Source organism: Hypanus sabinus, unplaced genomic scaffold, assembly GCF_030144855.1.
Source record: "Hypanus sabinus isolate sHypSab1 unplaced genomic scaffold, sHypSab1.hap1 scaffold_483, whole genome shotgun sequence".
Classification (NCBI taxonomy): domain Eukaryota; kingdom Metazoa; phylum Chordata; class Chondrichthyes; order Myliobatiformes; family Dasyatidae; genus Hypanus; species Hypanus sabinus.
Genome location: NW_026781353.1, coordinates 329,492 through 353,693, shown reverse-complemented (window position 1 = coordinate 353,693; position 24,202 = coordinate 329,492). Strand labels below are relative to the sequence as shown.

General features: G+C 67.7%; 1 protein-coding gene and 1 pseudogene across 5 annotated transcripts in view; one reads left to right on the top strand and one right to left on the bottom strand.

The window, feature by feature from the left end:
- LOC132389147 (complement C1r-A subcomponent-like) overlaps positions 1-18,860 on the top strand; it is a 30,550-nt pseudogene extending 11,690 nt beyond the window's left edge.
- A 2,632-nt stretch (positions 18,861-21,492) lies between these two features.
- LOC132389148 (C-type lectin domain family 6 member A-like) overlaps positions 21,493-24,202 on the bottom strand; it is a 102,724-nt gene continuing 100,014 nt past the window's right edge. For all 5 annotated transcript variants that reach the window (XM_059961604.1, XM_059961607.1, XM_059961608.1 and 2 more), the window contains one exon: positions 21,493-23,242. In XM_059961604.1, coding sequence (XP_059817587.1) covers positions 23,080-23,242 — 163 coding nt within the window. In that variant the 3' untranslated portion in view covers positions 21,493-23,079. The remainder of the gene's footprint in view (positions 23,243-24,202) is intronic.

Below are 24,202 nucleotides of genomic sequence, written 5' to 3'. Positions count from 1 at the left end.
GCGAGGGGTGTTGGGGTCGGAGGGTGTGACGGAGATGGGGAGGGGTGTTGGGGTCGGAGGGTGTGACGGAGATGGGGAGGGGTGTTGGGGCCGGAGGGGGTGACGGAGATGGGGAGGGGTGTTGGGGCCGGAGGGGGTGACGGAGATGGGGAGGGGTGTTGGGGTCGGAGGGTGTGACGGAGATGGGGAGGGGTGTTGGGGCCGGAGGGGGTGACGGAGATGGGGAGGGGTGTTGGGGTCGGAGGGTGTGACGGAGATGGGGAGGGGTGTTGGGGCCGGAGGGGGTGACGGAGACCGGGAGGGGTGGGTGTTACCGAGACAGGATGGAATGAGGGATTTGGTGAGTAAGCTCGCAGAGGGAGTGGTGTGGACGAGGAAGATGATTAGAGAGTTTGTGTGAGGGTGTAGTGTTGGGTAAACTACGCTGGGCTTTGTCCCACTCCGGGAGCGGACAGTCACACTGGGGTTTGACGAAGGGGGATCAGTGAGGTGCCTGGTCTGGGTTTCTCTTTGATCCCGGATCTCCCTGCTTTCAGGTTAACCGGGAACTGAAGTCATTCCATGCGATCTGTACCAAGGACGGGATGTGGAACAAGGAGGTGATGGCTACATGCGAGAGTGAGTCTGACCCCTCCTGGCATACCCCACACCTCTCCCCTCGTATCCACACAGCGTGGGGCAGGAGCCGAACCTGATTCCTGCCCCCCCCACGTTCAGTCGGCGGGCACTCACTGACCCCTCCTGGCATACCCCACACCTCTCCCCTCGTATCCACACAGCGTGGGGCAGGAGCCGAACCTGATTCCTGCCCCCCCCACGTTCAGTCGGCGGGCACTCACTGACCCCTCCTGGCATACCCCACACCTCTCCCCTCGTATCCACACAGCGTGGGGCAGGAGCCGAACCTGATTCCTGCCCCCCCACGTTCAGTCGGCGGGCACTCACTGACCCCTCCTGGCATACCCCACACCTCTCCCCTCGTATCCACACAGCGTGGGGCAGGAGCCGAACCTGATTCCTGCCCCCCCCACGTTCAGTCGGCGGGCACTCACTGACCCCTCCTGGCATACCCCACACCTCTCCCCTCATATCCACACAGCGTGGGGCAGGAGCCGAACCTGATTCCTGCCCCCCCCACGTTCAGTCGGCGGACACTCACTGACCCCTCCTGGCATACCCCACACCTCTCCCCTCGTATCCACACAGCGTGGGGCAGGAGCCGAACCTGATTCCTGCCCCCCCCACGTTCAGTCGGCGGGCACTCACTGACCCCTCCTGGCATACCCCACACCTCTCCCCTCGTATCCACACAGCGTGGGGCAGGAGCCGAACCTGATTCCTGCCCCCCCACGTTCAGTCGGCGGGCACTCACTGACCCCTCCTGGCATACCCCACACCTCTCCCCTCATATCCACACAGCGTGGGGCAGGAGCCGAACCTGATTCCTGCCCCCCCCACGTTCAGTCGGCGGGCACTCACTGACCCCTCCTGGCATACCCCACACCTCTCCCCTCGTATCCACACAGCGTGGGACAGGAGCCGAACCTGATTCCTGCCCCCCCACGTTCAGTCGGCGGGCACTCACTGACCCCTCCTGGCATACCCCACACCTCTCCCCTCGTATCCACACAGCGTGGGGCAGGAGCCGAACATGATTCCTGCCCCCCCACGTTCAGTCGGCGGGCACTCACGGGGCAGGTGCGGGAAGAGGTAGCTCCCGACTGCGGGTGTGTTCGTGAATATTGCGGAGGGCAGGTGAAGGTGGGGGAGATCAGTGACGGGAGGGAGGTGGAGATGAGAGAGACATTGGGTGTATGGGGGATGGTGGAAGTCGGGGTACGGGGGGCAGGATGGAGAGGTGGGGGAGATGGAGACGAGGAAGGAGGTCATGCTGACAGACGTGGCTGGCGAGATGAGGGACTGATGGGTGAAGGGGTGAGGAGGTAATGGAGGGGCAGGTGAGGGAGCTCAGTGCAGTCAGAGGGATTGGACGGGGGGAGGGGATGGTGAGCTGCAGGTGGGCGACACAACCTTCCGGGAGCCCAGAGGCGGCGTCTAGCCAAGCTCCAACACATCCCATCTGCAGCCCATCCAGAGTGCCCTCCGTTCCTCCCTTCTCTTCCCCTCCCTGCACAGTTCCCCATTCGCCCACTCACCCGAGAGGTCCGGGCTGCCCTGGGGACTCCAGGCGAGAGACTGGAGTGGGGAAGAGTAGGGGCAGTGGGGCCCTGGGGGTATCAGAGACCAGCAGGAGAGGAACCCGCAGGAATGAGGGAATCAGGGGAGAGGGACCCAGTGTTAGAGAGAAGCGGATACCGTGGGGTGAATTCCCAGTGTGTCAGATGGATGGAGACCAGGTGCGAGGGGCCCCCAGGGAGTGGGGGAGGCTGGAGGGGAGGGTGATACAGGGCTGAGAGAGATCAAGCGAGGAGTCACTTGGTTTGGGCAGACCAAGGGAGGGAGGGGAGAGAATGGGGGGGGGGGGGTGTGACCGCAGCGCGGGGGGAGTCCGGGTAAGTGGACCCCAGGGGTGAGACACAGGGAGAGGGAGACTCCAAGCTAGCAGAGACATGGACGGAAGGGGACCGCAGGGTGAGGGACCTGGAGTGGGGGGGTGGGACCGCAGGGTGAGGGACCCGGAGTGGGGGGGAGTGGGACCGCAGGGTGAGGGACCCGGAGTGGGGGGGAGTGGGACCGCAGGGTGAGGGACCCGGAGTGGGGGGGAGTGGGACCGCAGGGTGAGGGACCCGGAGTGGGGGGGAGTGGGACCGCAGGGTGAGGGACCCGGAGTGAGGGGGAGTGGGACCGCAGGGTGAGGGACCCGGAGTGAGGGGGAGTGGGACCGCAGGGTGAGGGACCCGGGGGGGAGTGGGACTGCAGGGTGAGGGACCCAGGGGGGGAGTGGAACCGCAGGGTGAGGGACCCAGGGGGGGAGTGAGACCGCAGGGTGAGGGACCCGGAGTGAGGGGGGAGTGGGACCGCAGGGTGAGGGACCCAGAGTGTAGGGGAGTGGGACTGCAGGGTGAGGGACCTGGAGTGAGGGGGAGTGGGACCGCAGGGTGAGGGACCCAGGGGGGGGAGTGGGACCGCAGGGTGAGGGACCCAGGGGGGGAGTGGGACCGCAGGGTGAGGGACCCGGAGTGAGGGGGAGTGGGGCCGCAGGGTGAGGGACCCGGAGTGAGGGGGAGTGGGGCCGCAGGGTGAGGGACCCGGGGGGGTGGGGCCGCAGGGTGAGGGACCCGGGGGGGTGCGGCCGCAGGGTGAGGGACCCGGAGTGAGGGGGGAGTGGGACCACAGGGTGAGGGACCCGGAGTGTAGGGGGGAGTGGGACCGCAGGGTGAGGGACCCGGAGTGAGGGGGAGTGGGACCGCAGGGTGAGGGACCCGGGGGGGTGGGGCAGCAGGGTGAGGGACCTGGAGTGAGGGGGAGTGGGACCGCAGGGTGAGGGACCCGGAGTGGGGGGGAGTGGGGCCGCAGGGTGAGGGACCCGGGGGGGGAGTGGGACCGCAGGGTGAGGGACCCGGGGGGCGAGTGGGACCGCAGGGTGAGGGACCTGGAGTGGGGGGGAGTGGGACCGCAGGGTGAGGGACCCGGAGTGTAGGGGGGAGTGGGACCGCAGGGTGAGGGACCCGGAGTGGGGGGGAGTGGGACCGCAGGGTGAGGGACCCGGAGTGGGGGGGAGTGGGACCGCAGGGTGAGGGACCCGGGGGGGTGGGACCGCAGGGTGAGGGACCCGGGGGGGGAGTGGGACCGCAGGGTGAGGGACCCGGAGTGAGGGGGGAGTGGGACCGCAGGGTGAGGGTCCCGGAGTGGGGGGGAGTGGGACCGAAGGGTGAGGGACCCGGAGTGGGGGGGAGTGGGACCGCAGGGTGAGGGACCCGGGGGGGTGGGGCCGCAGGGTGAGGGACCCGGAGTGAGGGGGGAGTGGGACCACAGGGTGAGGGACCCGGAGTGTAGGGGGGAGTGGGACCGCAGGGTGAGGGACCCGGAGTGAGGGGGAGTGGGGCCGCAGGGTGAGGGACCCGGGGGGTTGGGGCCGCAGGGTGAGGGACCTGGAGTGAGGGGGAGTGGGACCACAGGGTGAGGGACCCGGAGTGTAGGGGGGAGTGGGACCGCAGGGTGAGGGACCTGGAGTGAGGGGGAGTGGGACCACAGGGTGAGGGACCCGGAGTGTAGGGGGGAGTGGGGCCGCAGGGTGAGGGACCCCGGGGGGAGTGGGACCGCAGGGTGAGGGACCCCGGGGGGAGTGGGACCGCAGGGTGAGGGACCCGGGGGGGAGTGGGACCGCAGGGTGAGGGACCAGGGGGGGCGAGTGGGACCGCAGGGTGAGGGACCTGGAGTGGGGGGGGGAGTGGGACCGCAGGGTGAGGGACCCGGAGTGGGGGGGAGTGGGACCGCAGGGTGAGGGACCCGGAGTGGGGGGGAGTGGGACCGCAGGGTGAGGGGCCCGGGGGGGTGGGACCGCAGGGTGAGGGACCCGGGGGGGAGTGGGACCGCAGGGTGAGGGACCCGGAGTGAGGGGGGAGTGGGACCGCAGGGTGAGGGACCCGGAGAGAGTGGGAGTGGGACCGCAGGGTGAGGGACCCGGAGTGAGGGGGGAGTGGGACCGCAGGGTGAGGGACCCGGAGAGAGGGGGAGTGGGACCGCAGGGTGAGGGACCCGGAGTGAGGGGGGAGTGGGACCGCAGGGTGAGGGTCCCGGAGTGGGGGGGAGTGGGACCGCAGGGTGAGGGACCCGGAGTGGGGGGGAGTGGGACTGCAGGGTGAGGGACCCGGGTGGGGGGGAGTGGGACCGCAGGGTGAGGGACCCGGAGTGGGGGGGAGTGGGACCGCAGGGTGAGGGACCCGGGGGGGGTGGGACCGCAGGGTGAGGGGCCCTGAGGGGGAGTGGGACCGCAGGGTGAGGGACCCGGAGTGAGGGGGAGTGGGACCGCAGGGTGAGGGACCCAGAGTGAGGGGGGAGTGGGACCGCAGGGTGAGGGACCCGGAGTGAGGGGGGAGTGGGACCGCAGGGTGAGGGACCCGGGGGGGGGGAGTGGGACCGCAGGGTGAGGGACCCGGAGTGAGGGGGAGTGGGACCGCAGGGTTAGGGACCCGGAGTGGGGGGGAGTGGGACCGCAGGGTGAGGGACCCGGAGTGAGGGGGGAGTGGGACCGCAGGGTGAGGTACCCGGAGTGAGGGGGAGTGGGACCGCAGGGTGAGGGACCCAGGGGGGGAGTGGGACCGCAGGGTGAGGGACCCGGAGTGAGGGGGAGTGGGACCGCAGGGTGAGGTACCCGGAGTGAGGGGGAGTTGGACCGCAGGGTGAGGGAACCGGGGGGGAGTGGGACCGCAGGGTGAGGGACCCGGGGGGGAGTGGGACCGCAGGGTGAGGGACCCGGAGTGAGGGGGGAGTGGGACCGCAGGGTGAGGGACCCGGGGGGGAGTGGGACCGCAGGGTGAGGGACCCAGGGGGGGAGTGGGACCGCAGGGTGAGGGACCCGGGGGGGAGTGGGACCGCAGGGTGAGAGACCCGGGGGGGAGTGGGACCGCAGGGTGAGGGACCTGGGCGGGAGTGGGACCGCAGGGTGAGGGACCCGGAGTGAGGGGGGAGTGGGACCGCAGGGTGAGGGACCCAGGGGGGGAGGGGGACCGCAGGGTGATGGACCCAGGGGGGGAGTGGGACCGCAGGGTGAGGGACCCAGGGGCGGAGTGGGACCGCAGGGTGAGGGACCTGGGGGGGAGTGGGACCGCAGGGTGAGGGACCCGGGGGGGAGTGGGACCGCAGGGTGAGGGACCCGGGGGGGAGTGGGACCGCAGGGTGAGGGACGCAGGGGGGGAGGGGGACCGCAGGGTGATGGACCCAGGGGGGGAGCGGGACCGCAGGGTGAGGGACCCAGGGGCGGAGTGGGACCGCAGGGTGAGGGACCTGGGGGGGAGTGGGATCGCAGGGTGAGGGACCCGGGGGGGAGTGGGACCGCAGGGTGAGGGACCCGGGGGGGAGTGGGACCGCAGGGTGAGGGACCCCCGGAGTGAGGGGGGAGTGGGACCGCAGGGTAAGGGACCCGGAGTGGGACCGCAGGGTGAGGGACCTGTGGGGGAGTGGGACCGCAGGGTGAGGGACCCGGGGGGGAGTGGGACCGCAGGGTGAGAGACCCGGAGTGAGGGGGGAGTGGGACCGCAGGGTGAGGGACCCGGAGTGGGGGGGAGTGAGACCGCAGGGTGAGGGACCCGGAGAGGGGGGGAGTGGGACCGCAGGGTGAGGGACCCGGGGGGGGGGAGTGGGACCGCAGGGTGAGGGACCCGGAGTGGGGGGGAGTGGGACCGCAGGGTGAGGGACCCGGAGTTGGGGGGAGTGGGACCGCAGGGTGAGGGACCCGGGGGGGGGGGGAGTGGGACCGCAGGGTGAGGGACCCAGGGGGGGAGTGGGACCGCAGGGTGAGGGACCCGGGGGGGGGGGGGAGTGGGACCGCAGGGTGAGGGACCCAGGGGGGGAGTGGGACTGCAGGGTGAGGGACCTGGAGTGAGGGGGAGTGGGACCGCAGGCTGAGGGACCCGGGTGGGGGGGGGAGTGGGACCGCAGGGTGAGGGACCCGGAGTGGGGGGGAGTGGGACCGCAGGGTGAGGGACCCGGAGTGGGGGGGAGTGGGACCGCAGGGTGAGGGACCCGGGGGGGGGGAGTGGGACCGCAGGGTGAGGGACCCGGAGTGGGGGGGAGTGGGACCGCAGGGTGAGGGACCCGGAGTTGGGGGGAGTGGGACCGCAGCGTGAGGGACCCGGGGGGGGGGGGGAGTGGGACCGCAGGGTGAGGGACCCAGGGGGGGAGTGGGACCGCAGGGTGAGGGACCCGGGGGGGGGGGTGGGACCGCAGGGTGAGGGACCCAGGGGGGGAGTGGGACTGCAGGGTGAGGGACCTGGAGTGAGGGGGAGTGGGACCGCAGGGTGAGGGACCCGGAGTGGGGGGGAGTGGGACCGCAGGGTGAGGGACCCGGAGTTGGGGGGAGTGGGACCGCAGGGTGAGGGACCCGGGGGGGGGGGGGAGTGGGACCGCAGGGTGAGGGACCCAGGGGGGGAGTGGGACCGCAGGGTGAGGGACCCGGGGGGGGGGGAGTGGGACCGCAGGGTGAGGGACCCAGGGGGGGAGTGGGACTGCAGGGTGAGGGACCTGGAGTGAGGGGGAGTGGGACCGCAGGGTGAGGGACCCGGAGTGAGGGGGGAGTGGGACCGCAGGGTGAGGGACCCGGAGAGAGGGGGAGTGGGACCGCAGGGTGAGGGACCCGGAGTGAGGGGGGAGTGGGACCGCAGGGTGAGGGTCCCGGAGTGGGGGGGAGTGGGACCGCAGGGTGAGGGACCCGGAGTGAGGGGGAGTGGGACCGCAGGTTGAGGGACCCAGGTGGGGAGTGGGACCGCAGGGTGAGGGACCTGGGGGGGAGTGGGACCGCAGGGTTTGGGACCTGGAGTGAGGGGGAGTGGGACCGCAGGGTGAGGGACCCGGAGTGAGGGGGAGTGGGACCGCAGGTTGAGGGACCCAGGTGGGGAGTGGGACCGCAGGGTGAGGGACCCGGGTGGGGGGGAGTGGGACCGCAGGGTGAGGGACCCGGGTGGGGGGGGAGTGGGACCGCAGGGTGAGGGACCCGGGAGGGGGGGGAGTGGGACCGCAGGGTGAGGGACCTGGAGTGAGGGGGAGTGGGACCACAGGGTGAGGGACTCGGAGTTGGGGGGAGTGGGACCGCAGGGTGAGGAACCCGGGGGGGGGAGTGGGACCGCAGGGTGAGGGACCCGGGGGGGGGGGGAAGTGGGACCGCAGGGTGAGGGACCCGGGGGGGGGGGAAGTGGGACCGCAGGGTGAGGGACCCGGAGTGGGGGGGAGTGGGACCGCAGGGTGAGGGACCCGGGGGGGGGGGAAGTGGGACCGCAGGGTGAGGGACCCGGAGTGGGGGGGAGTGGGACCGCAGGGTGAGGGACCCGGAGTGGGGGGGAGTGGGACCGCAGGGTGAGGGACCCGGGGGGGTGGGGCCGCAGGGTGAGGGACCCGGGGGGGTGGGGCCGCAGGGTGAGGGACCCGGGGGGTGGGGAGTGGGACCGCAGGGTGAGGGACCCGGAGTGGGGTGGGAGTGGGACCGCAGGGTGAGGGACCCAGGGGGGGAGTAGGACCGCAGGGTGAGGGACCCGGGGGGGGGGAGTGGGACCGCAGGGTGAGGGACCCAGGGGGGGAGTGAGACTGCAGGGTGAGGGACCTGGAGTGAGGGGGAGTGGGACCGCAGGGTGAGGGACCCGGGTGGGGGGGAGTGGGACCGCAGGGTGAGGGACCTGGGGGGGAGTGGGACCGCAGGGTGAGGGACCTGGAGTGAGGGGGAGTGGGACCGCAGGGTGAGGGACCCGGAGTGAGGGGGAGTGGGACCGCAGGGTGAGGGACCCAGGGGGGGAGTGGGACCGCAGGGTGAGGGACCCGGGGGGGAGTGGGACCGCAGGGTGAGGGACCCGGAGTGAGGGGGGAGTGGGACCGCAGGGTGAGGGACCCGGAGTGGGACCGCAGGGTGAGGGACCTGTGGGGGAGTGGGACCGCAGGGTGAGGGACCCGGGGGGGAGTGGGACCGCAGGGTGAGGGACCCGGAGTGAGGGGGGAGTGGGACCGCAGGGTGAGGGACCCGGAGTGGGGGGGAGTGGGACCGCAGGGTGAGGGACCCGGAGTGGGGGGGAGTGGGACCGCAGGGTGAGGGACCCGGGGGGGGGAGTGGGACCGCAGGGTGAGGGTCCCGGAGTGGGGGGGAGTGGGACCGCAGGGTGAGGGACCCGGAGTTGGGGGGAGTGGGACCGCAGGGTGAGGGACCCGGGGGGGGGGAGTGGGACCGCAGGGTGAGGGACCCAGGGGGGGAGTGGGACCGCAGGGTGAGGGACCCGGAGTTGGGGGGAGTGGGACCGCAGGGCGAGGGACCCGGGGGGGGGGGAGTGGGACCGCAGGGTGAGGGACCCAGGGGGGGAGTGGGACCGCAGGGTGAGGGACCCGGGGGGGGGGGGAGTGGGACCGCAGGGTGAGGGACCCAGGGGGGGAGTGGGACTGCAGGGTGAGGGACCTGGAGTGAGGGGGAGTGGGACCGCAGGGTGAGGGACCCGGAGTGAGGGGGGAGTGGGACCGCAGGGTGAGGGACCCGGAGAGAGGGGGAGTGGGACCGCAGGGTGAGGGACTCGGAGTTGGGGGGAGTGGGACCGCAGGGTGAGGAACCCGGGGGGGGAGTGGGACCGCCGCAGGGTGAGGGACCTGGGGGGGAGTGGGACCGCAGGGTTTGGGACCTGGAGTGAGGGGGAGTGGGACCGCAGGTTGAGGGACCCAGGTGGGGAGTGGGACCGCAGGGTGAGGGACCTGGGGGGGAGTGGGACCGCAGGGTTTGGGACCTGGAGTGAGGGGGAGTGGGACCGCAGGGCGAGGGACCCGGGTGGGGGGGAGTGGGACCGCAGGGTGAGGGACCCGGGTGGGGGGGGAGTGGGACCGCAGGGTGAGGGACCCGGGAGGGGGGGGGAGTGGGACCGCAGGGTGAGGGACCTGGAGTGAGGGGGAGTGGGACCACAGGGTGAGGGACTCGGAGTTGGGGGGAGTGGGACCGCAGGGTGAGGAACCCGGGGGGGGGAGTGGGACCGCAGGGTGAGGGACCCGGGGGGGGGGGAAGTGGGACCGCAGGGTGAGGGACCCGGAGTGGGGGGGAGTGGGACCGCAGGGTGAGGGACCCGGAGTGGGGGGGAGTGGGACCGCAGGGTGAGGGACCCGGGGGGGTGGGGCCGCAGGGTGAGGGACCCGGGGGGGGTGGGGCCGCAGGGTGAGGGACCCAGGGGGGGAGTGGGACTGCAGGGTGAGGGACCTGGAGTGAGGGGGAGTGGGACCGCAGGGTGAGGGACCCGGGTGGGGGGGAGTGGGACCGCAGGGTGAGGGACCTGGGGGGGAGTGGGACCGCAGGGTGAGGGACCCGGAGTGAGGGGGAGTGGGACCGCAGGGTGAGGGACCCGGAGTGAGGGGGAGTGGGACCGCAGGGTGAGGGACCCAGGGGGGGAGTGGGACCGCAGGGTGAGGGACCCGGGTGGGGGGGGAGTGGGACCGCAGGGTGAGGGACCCAGGGGGGGAGTGGGACCGCAGGGTGAGGGACCCAGGGGGGGAGTGGGACCGCAGGGTGAGGTACCCGGAGTGAGGGGGAGTGGGACCGCAGGGTGAGGGAACCGGGGGGGAGTGGGACCGCAGGGTGAGGGACCCGGAGTGAGGGGGGAGTGGGACCGCAGGGTGAGGGACCCGGGGGGGAGTGGGACCGCAGGGTGAGGGACCCAGGGGGGGAGTGGGACCGCAGGGTGAGGGACCTGGGGGGGAGTGGGTCCGCAGGGTGAGAGACCCGGGGGGGAGGGGGACCGCAGGGTGAGGGACCTGGGCGGGAGTGGGACCGCAGGGTGAGGGACCCGGAGTGAGGGGGGAGTGGGACCGCAGGGTGAGGGACCCAGGGGGGTAGGGGGACCGCAGGGTGAGGGACCCAGGGGCGGAGTGGGACCGCAGGGTGAGGGACCCAGGGGCGGAGTGGGACCGCAGGGTGAGGGACCCGGGGGGGAGTGGGACCGCAGGGTGAGGGACCCGGGGGGGAGTGGGACCGCAGGGTGAGGGACCCGGGGGGGAGTGGGACCGCAGGGTGAGGGACCCGGGGGGGAGTGGGACCGCAGGGTGAGGGACCTGGGGGGGAGTGGGACCGCAGGGTGAGGGACCCGGAGTGGGGGGGAGTGGGACCGCACGGTAAGGGACCCGGAGTGGGGGGGAGTGGGACCGCAGGGTGAGGGACAAGGGGGGGAGTGGGACCGCAGGGTGAGGGACCCGGGGGGGAGTGGGACCGCAGGGTGAGGGACCTGGGGGGGAGTGGGACCGCAGGGTGAGGGACCCGGAGTGAGGGGGGAGTGGGACCGCAGGGTGAGGGACCCGGAGTGGGGGGGAGTGGGACCGCAGGGTGAGGGACCTGTGGGGGAGTGGGACCGCAGGGTGAGGGACCCGGGGGGGAGTGGGACCGCAGAGTGAGGGACCCGGAGTGGGGGGGAGTGGGACCGCAGGGTGAGGGACCCGGGGGGGGGGGGAGTGGGACCGCAGGGTGAGGGACCCGGAGTGGGGGGGAGTGGGACCGCAGGGTGAGGGACCTGTGGGGGAGTGGGACCGCAGGGTGAGGGACCCGGGGGGGAGTGGGACCGCAGGGTGAGGGACCCGGAGTGAGGGGGGAGTGGGACCGCAGGGTGAGGGACCCGGAGTGGGGGGGAGTGGGGACCGCAGGGTGAGGGACCCGGAGTGGGGGGGAGTGGGACCGCAGGGTGAGGGACCCGGGGGGGGGGAGTGGGACCGCAGGGTGAGGGACCCGGAGTGGGGGGGGGAGTGGGACCGCAGGGTGAGGGACCTGGAGTGAGGGGGAGTGGGACCACAGGGTGAGGGACTCGGAGTTGGGGGGAGTGGGACCGCAGGGTGAGGGACCCGGGTGGGGGGGGAGTGGGACCGCAGGGTGAGGGACCCGGGTGGGGGGGGACTGGGACCGCAGGGTGAGGGACCTGGAGTGAGGGGGAGTGGGACCACAGGGTGAGGGACTCGGAGTTGGGGGGAGTGGGACCGCAGGGTGAGGAACCCGGGTGGGGGGGGGAGTGGGACCGCAGGGTGAGGGTCCCGGGGGGGTGGGAGTGGGACCGCAGGGTGAGGACCCGGGGGTGGGGGAGTGGGACCGCAGGGTGAGGGACCCGGAGTGGGGTGGGAGTGGGACCGCAGGGTGAGGGACCCGGGGGGGGGGGGGAGTGGGACCGCAGGGTGAGGGACCCGGGGGGGGGGGGGGAGTGGGACCACAGGGTGAGGGACCCGGAGTGGGGGGGAGTGGGACCGCAGGGTGAGGGACCCGGGGGGGGGGGGGGAAGTGGGACCGCAGGGTGAGGGACCCAGGGGGGGAGTAGGACCGCAGGGTGAGGGACCCGGAGTGGGGGGGAGTGGGACCGCAGGGTGAGGGACCCGGGGGGGGGGGGAGTGGGACCGCAGGGTGAGGGACCCGGAGTGAGGGGGGAGTGGGACCGCAGGGTGAGGGACCCGGAGTGGGGGGGAGTGGGACCGCAGGGTGAGGGACCCGGTGGGTGGGGAGTGGGACCGCAGGGTGAGGGACCCGGAGTGGGGTGGGAGTGGGACCGCAGGGTGAGGGACCCAGGGGGGGAGTAGGACCGCAGGGTGAGGGACCCGGGGGGGGGGAGTGGGACCGCAGGGTGAGGGACCCAGGGGGGGAGTGGGACTGCAGTGTCAGGGACCAGGGGGGGAGTAGGACCGCAGGGTGAGGGACCCGGAGTGGGGTGGGAGTGGGACCGCAGGGTGAGGGACCCAGGGGGGGAGTGGGACTGCAGGGTGAGGGACCCAGGGGGGGAGTAGGACCGCAGGGTGAGGGACCCGGAGTGGGGTGGGAGTGGGACCGCAGGGTGAGGGACCCAGGGGGGGAGTAGGACCGCAGGGTGAGGGACCCGGGGGTGGGAGTGGGACCGCAGGGTGAGGGACCCAGGGGGGAGTGGGACTGCAGGGTGAGGGACCTGGAGTGAGGGGGAGTGGGACCGCAGGGTGAGGGACCCGGGTGGGGGGGGAGTGGGACCGCAGGGTGAGGGACCTGGGGGGGAGTGGGACCGCAGGGTGAGGACCTGGAGTGAGGGGAGTGGGACCGCAGGGTGAGGGACCCGGAGTGAGGGGGAGTGGGACCGCAGGGTGAGGGACCCAGGGGGGGAGTGGGACCGCAGGGTGAGGGACCCGGGTGGGAGGGGAGTGGGACCGCAGGGTGAGGGACCCGGGTGGGGGGGGAGTGGGACCGCAGGGTGAGGGACCCGGGTGGGTGGGGAGTGGGACCGCAGGGTGAGGGACCTGGAGTGAGGGGGAGTGGGACCACAGGGTGAGGGACTCGGAGTTGGGGGGAGTGGGACCGCAGGGTGAGGGACCCGGGGGGGAGTGGGACCGCAGGGTGAGGGACCCGGGGGGGGAATGGGACCGCAGGGTGAGGGACCCAGAGTGAGGGGGGAGTGGGGACTGCAGGGTGAGGGTCCCGGGGGGGGGGAGTGGGACCGCAGGGTGAGGGACCCGGAGTGGGGGGGGAGTGGGACGCAGGGTGAGGGACCCGGAGTGGGGGGGGAGTGGGACCGCAGGGTGAGGGACCCGGGGGGGGGGGAGTGGGACCGCAGGGTGAGGGACCCGGGGGGGGGGGGGGGAGTGGGACCGCAGGGTGAGGACCCGGAGTGGGAGTGGGACCGCAGGGTGAGGGACCCGGGGGTGGGAGTGGGACCGCAGGGTCAGGGACCCAGGGGGGGAGTGGGACCGCAGGGCGAGGGACCCGGAGTGGGGGGGAGTGGGACCGCAGGGTGAGGGAACCGGGGGGGGGGGGGAGTGGGACCGCAGGATGAGGGTCCCGGGGGGGGGGAGAGGGACCTCAGGGTGAGAGACCCGGGGGGGGAGTGGGACCGCAGGGTGAGGGACCCGGAGTGGGGCCACAGGGTGAGGGACCCAAAGTGAGGGACCTGGAGTGGGGCCCCGGAGTGAGGGACCTGGAGTGGGACCTCAGGGTGAGGGACCCGGAGTGAGGGGGAGTGGGACCGCAGGGTGAGGACCCAGAGTGAGGGGGAGAGGGACCGCAGGGTGAGGGACCCGGGGTGGGGGGGGAGTGGGACCGCAGGGTGAGGGACCCGGAGTGAGGGGGAGTGGGACCGCAGGGTGAGGACCCAGAGTGAGGGGGAGAGGGACCGCAGGGTGAGGGACCCGGGGTGGGGGGGGAGTGGGACCGCAGGGTGAGGGACCCGGAGTGGGGGGAGTGGGACCGCAGGGTGAGGGACCCGGGGGGGGGAGTGGGACTGCAGGGTGAGGGACCCGGAGTGGGGCCACAGGGTGAGGGACCCAGATTGAGGGTCCCTGGAGTGGGGCCCCGGAGTGAGGGACCTGGAGTGGGACCTCAGGGTGAGGGACCCGGGGCGTGAGTGGGGCTGCAGGGTGAGGGACCCGGAGTGGGGGGGGAGCAGGACCGCAGGGTGAGGGACCTGGGGGGGGGGAGTGGGACTGCAGGGTGAGGGACCCGGAGTGAGGGGGTGTGGGACCGCAAGGTGAGGGACCCGGGGGGGGGAAGTGGGACTGCAGGGTGAGGGACCCAGAGTGAGGGGGAGTGGGACCGCAGGGTGAGGGACCCAGGTGGGGAGTGGGACCTCAGTGTGAGGGACCCTGAGTGGGGGGGAGTGGGACCTCAGGGTGAGGGACCCGGAGTGGGGGGGAGTGGGACCGCAGGGTGAGGGACCCGGAGTGAGGGGGAGTGGGACCGCAGGGTGAGGGACCTGGAGTGAGGGGGAGTGGGACCGCAGGGTGAGGGACCCGGGTGGGGGGGGAGTGGACCGCAGGGTGAGGACCTGGGGGGGAGTGGGACCGCAGGGTGAGGGACCTGGAGTGAGGGGGAGTGGGACCGCAGGGTGAGGGACCTGGGGGGGAGTGGGACCGCAGGGTGAGGGACCTGGAGTGAGGGGGGAGTGGGACCGCAGGGTGAGGGACCCGGAGTGGGGGGGAGTGGGACCGCAGTGTGAGGGACCCTGAGTGGGGGGGAGTGGGACCTCAGGGTGAGGGACCCGGAGTGGGGGGAGTGGGACCGCAGGGTGAGGGACCCGGAGTGGGGGGAGTGGGACCGCAGTGTGAGGGACCCTGAGTGGGGGGGAGTGGGACCTCAGGGTGAGGACCCGGAGTGGGGGGGAGTGGGACCGCAGGGTGAGGGACACCGAAGGGCAGTAAAGTGGAGGGGGTGTTCCGGGGAGGTTGAGGCTGTAGGTCGGACCGTGGTCACCTCTGTCCCGCTCTTGCCCACTCAGTGATCGACTGCGGGGAGCCCCAGCACCTGGAGAACGGCCGATTCCGCGTGGTGGAGAGCAGCCGTGTGAGGAACGGATACCAGACCGCATCCAGTACTCCTGTCACCCCCACTACCACATGGAGAGTCCGGGCGACGGTGAGTGGCACCGGTGGGGGGGCGGTGGAGGGATTGCGGAGGATGGAGATAGGCTGGTAGTATGTGCGGAAGGAGAAGTGGAGGGAGGGAGGGAGAGGGAGGTAAAGAGGGAGAGATTATAAGGTGGGGAGGGAGAGAAGGGGATGTGAAGGAAGGAGGTGTGGGAGGGAGAAGTTAAGGAAGGTGAAAGGAGGGAGTGGAGGTAGGAACGAGGGAGCAAGGAGTGAGGGGGCAGGTAGGGATGTGGGTGGGAGAGTGGTGGTAGATGGGGAAGGCAGAGGGAGGAGGTATAGGAAGGGAGTGAAGATATAGAGGAATGACGGAGGGTGGAGGAGGGAAAGAGGGAGGCGCAGTAGATGGGGAGTGGAGGGGGAAGGTGGAGGTAGGGAGTGTGGGAGGGGTTACATGGAGACAGTGGGGTGGGGACAGTCAGTGAAAGGGGAGTGGGAGGATGTGTTCTCCCTCACTCTTGCCTACCCTCCCTCCCTCCTTCCCCACTCTACGTCCTCTCCCTTCCTTGCTCCCCTCCTTCCCACCTCCCTCCGCCTCCCCATCTCCCTCCCTTTCTCCTCCTCCTTTCCAGCCCCTCCCTCTCTCCAGCTCATCTCCCTCCCCCACCTCTGGCGAGGTCTGAACTGGAGGGCGGGCAAGTCGGGGCCTCTCGGCTGCCGGCCAGCCTCTGTGGTGGAGGGACTGAGCCAGTGTTTCAACAGGAAGTTCCCGAGTGTCAGGACGATAAGGGAGAACCACGTTGGCTCTCAGTGGCCGGGACAGACAGGCGGAGGGAGGGAAAATCTGGGTCTGGGATGTCCTGGGGTCAGGCAGAGAGGTGGAGGAGGGAGGGAGGGACTGTGATCACTCTCCTTCACCCCCGTCTCCCATCCCTCTTCCCGCCCCTCCCCATCCTGCCGTGGACAGAGTGTCTCTATAGTCTGGGACCAGAGGACACAGCCTCCGAATACTGTACAAGCACAGAGGATAGGAGCAACTGCTTTAGCAGGAGGGAGGTGAATCTGTGGAGGCCAAATCTCTGGCTGTATTTATAAGTTGATAGGTTCCTGATTAGTTGGAGTGTGAAAGGTTATGGGGAGGAGGCAGGAGAGTAGGGTTGAGTGGGATAGTAAATCAGCAATGATGGAATGAAGGAGCAGACTCGATGGACTGAATGGCCTGATCTGTTCCTTTGTGTTGCGGCTCCCCCCCGGCCTCCGTGCCCTTCGTTCTCCGAGCCTCACCCTGTCAGTCTCGAGCCGCGGGGCTGATGCCTGCTCTCTGCTTCTCCAGGAACCTATACCTGCACAGCTTCTCGTCGCTGGATCAACCGCAGTGTCAGGGAGACCATTCCCTACTGTGCCCCAGGTAAATTCCCACACCGGCCTGCCTTCCCTCATCCTCCCTCCCTCCTTCCCTCCGCCTCTCTCTCACACACACAGTTACACCCCTACTATTTTAGTTGCTATTGAAGATTGCAGGGCAGTCTGGCGCAGTGGTCAGCACAATACAGGAGACCCGGGTTCAATTCCCACCAAGTTTATAGGTTCACCCCGTGGGTGACCACGTCCAAAGACATACTGGGTGGTAGGTTCATTAGTCACTGTGAATTGGCCCGTGACTGGGACTAAATCAGTGGCCAGCGTGGCTTAAAAGGCCGGGGGGGGGGGGGGGGGGGGACATTCAATGCTAAATCAGTTGTGGGCAAATGGAGTTTAATTGTGGTGGGTGTGAGGTGTAGCTGGTTGGAGAGTCAGTCCAGAGGACTGTCACAGTCAACAGCGGGACCCTGGCCGGTGTTGGAGAACAGCGTGCTGAAGGTGGGCTGGGTGGGTGGGGGAGAGGGGCTGAGCCGACGTTCATCGGTCAGGATACTGAGATGTCTTGCTGCAGTTACACCAGACGTTTGTCGAACGTCCTGTGGTTTTCGTCACCCAGTGAAAGGAATGACGGGGGCCAGCCGGAGAGGGCACAGGGAACTTACAAAGGCGATTCGGGGGCCCGAGTAATCAGGAAGAGCTGGGCCTTTGATCCTTGGACTGGGGGGTGGCGGGGGAACCTCGTCGCATTTTACGAGATCATTCCAGGGGCAGATTGGGGGTGAGCGCACACAGTCTACCTCCCAGGAGAGGAGTGAAGTTCGAAGGCAGAAGCTGAAGGTGGGGGGGGGGGGGAAACATGAGGGACAACTTTGCCACCCGGGGGTGGGGGGGAATTGAGTTGATGGTGTGAGCTGCCAGAAGAAGTGGTAGGGGCAGGACTTGGGTAGGACAGGAACCAGATGGGGCAAACCTGGATGGGAATCTTGGTCGACATGGTCCCGATGGGCTGAAGGGCCTGGTTTCGGAGTTGAGACTCCCTGAATCCACTGCCCACCCCAACCACCTCCTCACCTAATCCATCAGCTCCTGGGGTTACACCCACAGTGTAACGCTCTTGTCATTCCCCCCCCATCCCTGCTCATACTCCCCTGGCTTCCTCTCCCTCCTCCCCCACTCCGGGGTCATTTACTTTCTCTCTCTCTCCCCCCTTATACCCCCATCACTCTTCCTCTCACTATATCCCCCCCCCCCAGGTTCACCCCTGTTCTCCCTCTATCCCTTGCTCTTTCTCCCCCACCGTGTTCACTCCCCATCCTCTCTCCGTGCTTCCACCACCCCGCTCTGGCAAAACCGGAATATCCGACCCACCCCGCAGTCCCTCTCCCTCGTTGTAGTTAGATGATCGCTAACCCCCCCCCCCCACCCCGCTCTCCCTCTTACTCCCTACCCCCACTTGCCCCGCAGTGTGCGGGAAGCCGGAGCAGCCCGTGGACAGGGGAACAGCTCGGATCTTCGGGGGCGCCCCGGCGCCCAACGCCAGCTTCCCCTGGCAGGTGTACCTGCGGCCCCGCAGCAGCAGGGCCGGGGCTCCGGGGTGCTGATGCGACCCGCGCTGGGTGCTGACCGCCGCCCACGTCTTCTGGCTCAAGCACCAGCCGCGGCCGGACGCCAAGACGCTGAGGAGCTACGGCGTCTACCTGGGCGACAACGACCTGGAGGACCTGCTGGAGTCGGCCGGCCAGCCGGTGGAGGGGGTCTACCTGCACCCGGGGTACGCGGGCGGCGACAACCCGCAGTTCACCCACGACCTGGCCCTGATCAAGCTGGCCGCGCCGGTCACCCTCGGCCGCTACGTCGTCCCCGCCTGCCTGCCCGAGCGGGGCCACACCCCAGCTCTACGGCACCGGGCAGCTGGGCTACGTGGCGGGCTGGGGCGTCACGCAGGACCAGAGGCTGCTCAACCGGCTGCACTACGTGGGGCTGCCCGTGGCCGACCAGGAGAGGTGCCGCCGGGTGATGGAGAAGGCGCAGCAAGGGCTGGGGGGCGAGCTGCTCCGCCTGGGGCCCGGTATGTTCTGCGCCGGCACGGGCCTCGGCGAGACGGACTCGTGCCAGGGCGACAGCGGCGGGGCGTTCGCCGTCCGCCGGCGGGACGACGACGCCTGGTACGTGACCGGCCTGGTGTCCTGGGGGCTCGGCTGCGGCCGCAACGGCACCTACGGCGTCTACACCCGCGTGGAGAGCTACCTGCCCTGGATCCGCCAGACAATGGCCGGGGGCCAGGACTGACACCCAACGCCAAATCCCCCCACCGTCGTCCCTCTCCACTCCCAGCCACCCGCCGTCATCCACTCCCCAACCTGTCCCGCACAGTTACCGTCCAGACCCCCTCACAACCCCCAGGAGGGGTGACTGCACCTTCGGACTGGTGTGTTTTACCTCTTTTCAGATCAACCTTGATGGACTGGAGTTGAATTTTAAATGGGGCATAATTATTTAGGGATGGGAGTGGTGTGATTTTTGGACGGGATCGGTTCAGAATGGATTTAGATTAATTTTAGAGATTAAATATTTAATTTGGATCGATGTGGTTCCAGTTGCATTAATTTAATTTTAACATAGGATTTATTTTAAGACCAGAAGAGGTACAAGCAGACGAGGCCATTCGGCGACTAAGGTCTGGCTGGCTTTGGGGTGGGATTTGTATCATTTTAAACATGATTAATAGAATCTGGATTCAGATTAGTTTAATTTTGGTTCAAATGTATTGAAATTGGATGATGGTTTTGAAATTAGATTAGAATAATGCAAGAAGGAATTGGTTAAGATTGAATTATTTTTAATCTTAAACAAGATTCATCTGACTTGGGTGTGATCAGTTTAATTTTTGATTAGTTTGGTTGGCACCAGCACGGCAATGTGGAAAGGTGGTGAGGGGAGCTGATTGATGGGGCAGTGTGGCAGGAAAAGGGGAGCTGAGGGAAGGTCACTGATGGAGGAGAGGTGGAGGATGGAGTATCTAGCAGGAGGAATCGTTGATGTGCACAGGCTCCTACCATCCTCACACCCCTCGACCCTCTAACTCTGACTCCTCATCATTAATTCTGTTGCTTCGGATTTCCAGTATCTGCAGATTATCTTTTGTTCCCATTTGCCAACCCACTCCTGTTATTCTCTCTCTCTCTCTCTCTCCTTTCGTCAAGCAACACATCTCTCATTCCAACCGTTTCCGCTCCCTTTGCCCCTCACTCACTCCAAACACACCACCCAACCCCCTTTCCCGTATCTCGCCTGACAGGGAATTGCAATTTCCCCTGCCCCGAAAGAGCATCTGCATGTTCTGGGAAGGATTCTGCATGTCAGGAGAGAGTTTCAAAGGGAGGCCGCAGAGACAGATTTGGGATGGAATCCAGACCTTGGGGACATTTCCCGCCAGGAGTTCGTGACCGTGAGGACGGCTGTGAACTGTGTAAACATCGCTGAGGACATCTGGTCCCAGAACACTAAACACAGCAGACAGAGAGAGAGAGAGAGAGAGATCAATAGGCACTCGTTCCACACAACCTCCGTTCAGCAGTGTGTGATGGGACGGTGCGGAGGGGGATTCACTCTGTGTCTGACGCTGGGAGTGTGTGATGGGACGGTGTGGAGGGAGATTCACTCTGTGTCTGACCCCGGGAGTGTGTGATGGGACGGTGTGGAGGGAGATTCACCCTGTGTCTGACCCCGGGAGTGTGTGATGGGACGGTGTGGAGGGAGATTCACTCTGTGTCTGACCCCGGGAGTGTGTGACGGGACGGTGTGGAGGGAGATTCACTCTGTGTCTGACCCCGGGAGTATGTGATGGGATGGTGTGGAGGGGGATTCACTCTGTGTCTGACCCCGGGAGTGTGTGATGGGACGGTGTGGAGGGAGATTCACTCTGTGTCTGACCCCGGGAGTGTGTGATGGGACGGTGCGGAGGGAGATTCACCCTGTGTCTGACCCCGGGAGTATGTGATGGGACGGTGTGGAGGGAGATTCACTCTGTGTCTGACCCCGGGAGTATGTGATGGGACGGTGTGGAGGGAGATTCACTCTGTGTCTGACCACGGGTGTGTGTGATGGGACGGTGTGGAGGGAGATTCACTCTGTGTCTGACCCCGGGTGTGTGTGATGGGACGGTGTGGAGGGAGATTCACTCTGTGTCTGACCCCAGGAGTGTGAGATGGGACGGTGTGGAGGGAGATTCACACTGTGTCTGACTCCAGGAGTGTGTGATGGGACGGTGTGGAGGGAGATTCCCACTGTGTCTGACCCCGGGACTGTGTGATGGGACGGTGTGGAGGGAGATTCACTCTGTGTCTGACCCCGGGAGTGTGTGATGGGATGGTGTGGAGGGAGATTCACTCTGTGTCTGACCCCGGGAGTGTGTGATGGGACGGTGTGGAGGGAGATTCACTCTGTGTCTGACCACGGGTGTGTGTGATGGGACGGTGTGGAGGGAGATTCACTCTGTGTCTGACCCCGGGTGTGTGTGATGGGACGGTGTGGAGGGAGATTCACTCTGTGTCTGACCCCGGGAGTGTGTGATGGGACGGTGTGGAGGGAGATTCACACTGTGTCTGACTCTAGGAGTGTGTGATGGGACGGTATGGAGGGAGATTCACTCTGTGTCTGACCCCGGGAATGTGTGATGGGACGGTGTGAAGGGAGATTCACTCTGTGTCTGACCCCGGGAGTGTGTGATGGGATGGTGTGGAGGGAGATTCACTCTGAGTCTGATCCCGGGAGTGTGTGATGGGACGGTGCGGAGGGAGTTTCACCCTGTGTCTGACCCCGGCAGAGTGTGATGGGATGGTGTGGAGGGAGATCCACTCTGTCTGACCCCGGGAGTGTGTGATGGGACGGTGTGGAGGGAGATTCACCCTGTGTCTGACCCCGGCAGTGTGTGCTGGGAGGGTGCGGAGTGAGATTCACTTTGTGTCTGACCCCGGGAGTGTGTGTTGGGACGGTGTGGAGTGAGATTCACTTTGTGTCTGACCCCGGGAGTGTGTGTTGGGACGGTGTAGAGGGAGATTCACCCTGTGTCTGACCCCGGGAATCAGTGATGGGATGGTGTGGAGGGAGATTCACTCTGTGTCTGACCCCGGGAGTGTGTGATGGGACGGTGTGGAGGGAGTTTCACCCTGTGCCTGACCCCGGGAGTGTGTGATGGGATGGTGTGGAGGGAGATTCACTCTGTGTCTGACCCCAGGAGTGTGTGATGGGACGGTGTGGAGGGAGATTCACTCTGTGTCTGACCCCGGAAGGCCATATTTTTCAATTTTTTCACAATCACGTGCCGACCAAGACATCTTTCAAGAGCCGCTAACATTTCAGCCTCTACCACATGGCAGGTTGGGTGCCTCTCTCCGTACAGGAGTGATGGAAGTAAGGAGGGGGTGTGGGGATGTGAGTTGGACGGGAATGAAGACAGTGGCTGAGAGCGAGAAAACGCGAGGGGCCGCTGGAGGGAGCCCTGCTTTACCACTCCCCCAGTCTGTGGTCACCCTCCCCCTTCCAGTCTGTTGCTTGCTCAGCCCGGTCCCCTTCTGGGAGAGCCGTTGGACACAAGGGAGATGGCCCACAGACCCCGGCACCATCCTCTCCCAGACACCGGCCAGACTTCACAGATTTATTGATGGGAGTATGATTACAGATCAACCATCCAGTACAACGCAATCTCGAGTCAGTGACGGCCATGAGAGAGTCCTCCGGCTCGATACAATCGCCAGTCTCCGTCCTCCGAACCCCTTACAAGCGTCCCAACCAGTAAAGGGCCAAAGGCAGGAGCCACTCTTCCCCACCCCCCTCTATCCCCTCCATGCCTGAGAGGGGCTTTGGTGGGGCTGCTGCCAAGGTGTTCTCTCCCCTCACCCCCCCCCCATGCTCCGATGATACTCTAAACCATCCTCTGTGCACCCGCCCTCACACTATGGGGAGATCCCTCACCGCCCCAAGCCCAGTGCCCCCCCGTGAGATCCCTCACTACCAACAGATGGAAGCCTCACCGCCCCACCCACGCCCACCGTCCCGCAGTCACTGCTCCTCCCACTGTGCGGAGATCCCTCACTGCTTCTCCAACAGAGGGTAACTCCCTCAGCAGCCCCTCACACTGGGGAGATCCCTCACTGCCCCAAGCCCAGTGCCCCCCCGTGAGATCCCTCACTACCAACAGATGGAAGCCTCACCGCCCCACCCACGCCCACCGTCCCGCAGTCACTGCTCCTCCCACTGTGCGGAGATCCCTCACTGCTTCTCCAACAGAGGGTAACTCCCTCAGCAGCCCCTCACACTATGGGGAGATCCCTCACCGCCCCAAGCCCAGTGCCCCCCGTGAGATCCCTCACCTCTTCCAACAGATGGAAGCCTCCTCACCGCCCCACCCACGCCCACCGTCCCGCAGTCACTGCTCCCACTGTGTGGAGATCCCTCACTGCTTCTCCAACAGAGGGTAACTCCCTCAGCAGCCCCTCACACTGGGGAGATCCCTCACTGCCCCAAGCCCAGTGCCCTTCCCTTCCCTCCCACAGTACGGAGCTCCTTCACTGCCCCTTCCTTGAGTGGGGATCTCCCTCTGCCCCCACGCCCAGCATCTATCCCAGAGTGGGGACCCGCCAGCCCCACATCTGCCGCGTCTCTCCTCCCAGAGGGGGTAGCTCAGAGCGAGGGGGGGGGTGTTGTTGGAGTGAGAGGTGGAGTAGGGTGGAAGGACACCCGAGGGTGCGGTGTTGGGCCCCCGCTGCCCTCTGGGACGGGGGTGGACTGGCTCCCCGGCGCTCACAGGTTGAAGGGCAGCTTCTCGGAGGTGCGCTTGCAGATCCAGCGATGGCGCGCGCCGCAGGCGGCGTTGACCCAGGCTCGTCTGCGCAGCATGCCGCAGTGGCCAAACACCTCCAGCTGGTAGTCAAAGTAACCGGTCGGGTAGCCCCGCTCCCAGAACCTGCAGCAGGACGGGGAGGGGGTGAGCGAGAGAGTAGAGACGGAGAGAAAGATGTGAGGGAGAGTCAGATCGGAGGGAGAGAGTGAGGTGGGTAAGGGAGAGTGAGGAATTGAGGTGGTGTGAGTTGGATGAGGGGGTGTGAGGAGGAGTGCAGTGGGAGGGGGGGATTGAGGGGAGTGAGGTGGGAGGGAGGGATTGAGGGGAGAGTGAGGTGGGAGGGATTGAGGGGAGAGTGAGGTGGGAGAGGGGAGGGTGAGGTGGGAGGGAGGGATTGAGGGGAGAGTGAGGTGGGAGAGGGGAGGGTGAGGTGGGAGGGAGGGATTGAGGGGAGAGTGAGGTGGGAGAGGGGAGAGTGAGGTGGGAGGGAGGGATTGAGGGGAGAGTGAGGTGGGAGAGGGGAGAGTGAGGTGGGAGAGGGGAGGGTGAGGTGGGAGGGAGGGATTGAGGGGAGAGTGAGGTGGGAGGGACAGTGCAGAATTAAACCCTGGATCCTATTGCATTGCCACCCACCACCGGGCCTCCCGATCAGGGCAGCATCTGAAGTTGTCCCATGTGGAAAGCGGGACAGATCGAGTGGGGCCACAAACACACCCTCTGGGTCAGCCTCGGCAGAACTGCACCGCCGTCTGTCTGTCAACTGCAGCAAGGGGAGAGGAGGGCGGACGTACAGCTGGGGCAGCGGCGGTGGAGAGAGTCGGCTGGGCGCTAGCATCTCCCCCGGGCCCACGTGGGAGGTGACTTCCTCCGGAGGTTTTCCTGACGGACTTCTGCAGACATGTCTGACTGCGGTTGCGTCACCGTCTGGTTGCCAGCTCCAGAGAGCCAGGGGCCCTGCCAAACACATCCTTCCCCATCGGCTGTACTGTCTACAGGAGGCACCGTCCATCGTTGAAGGTCCTTGCCCTCTCGGTTGTGCCTTCTTCTCATCGGGTGGGAGGTCCAGAAGCCCCCTGTCCTACA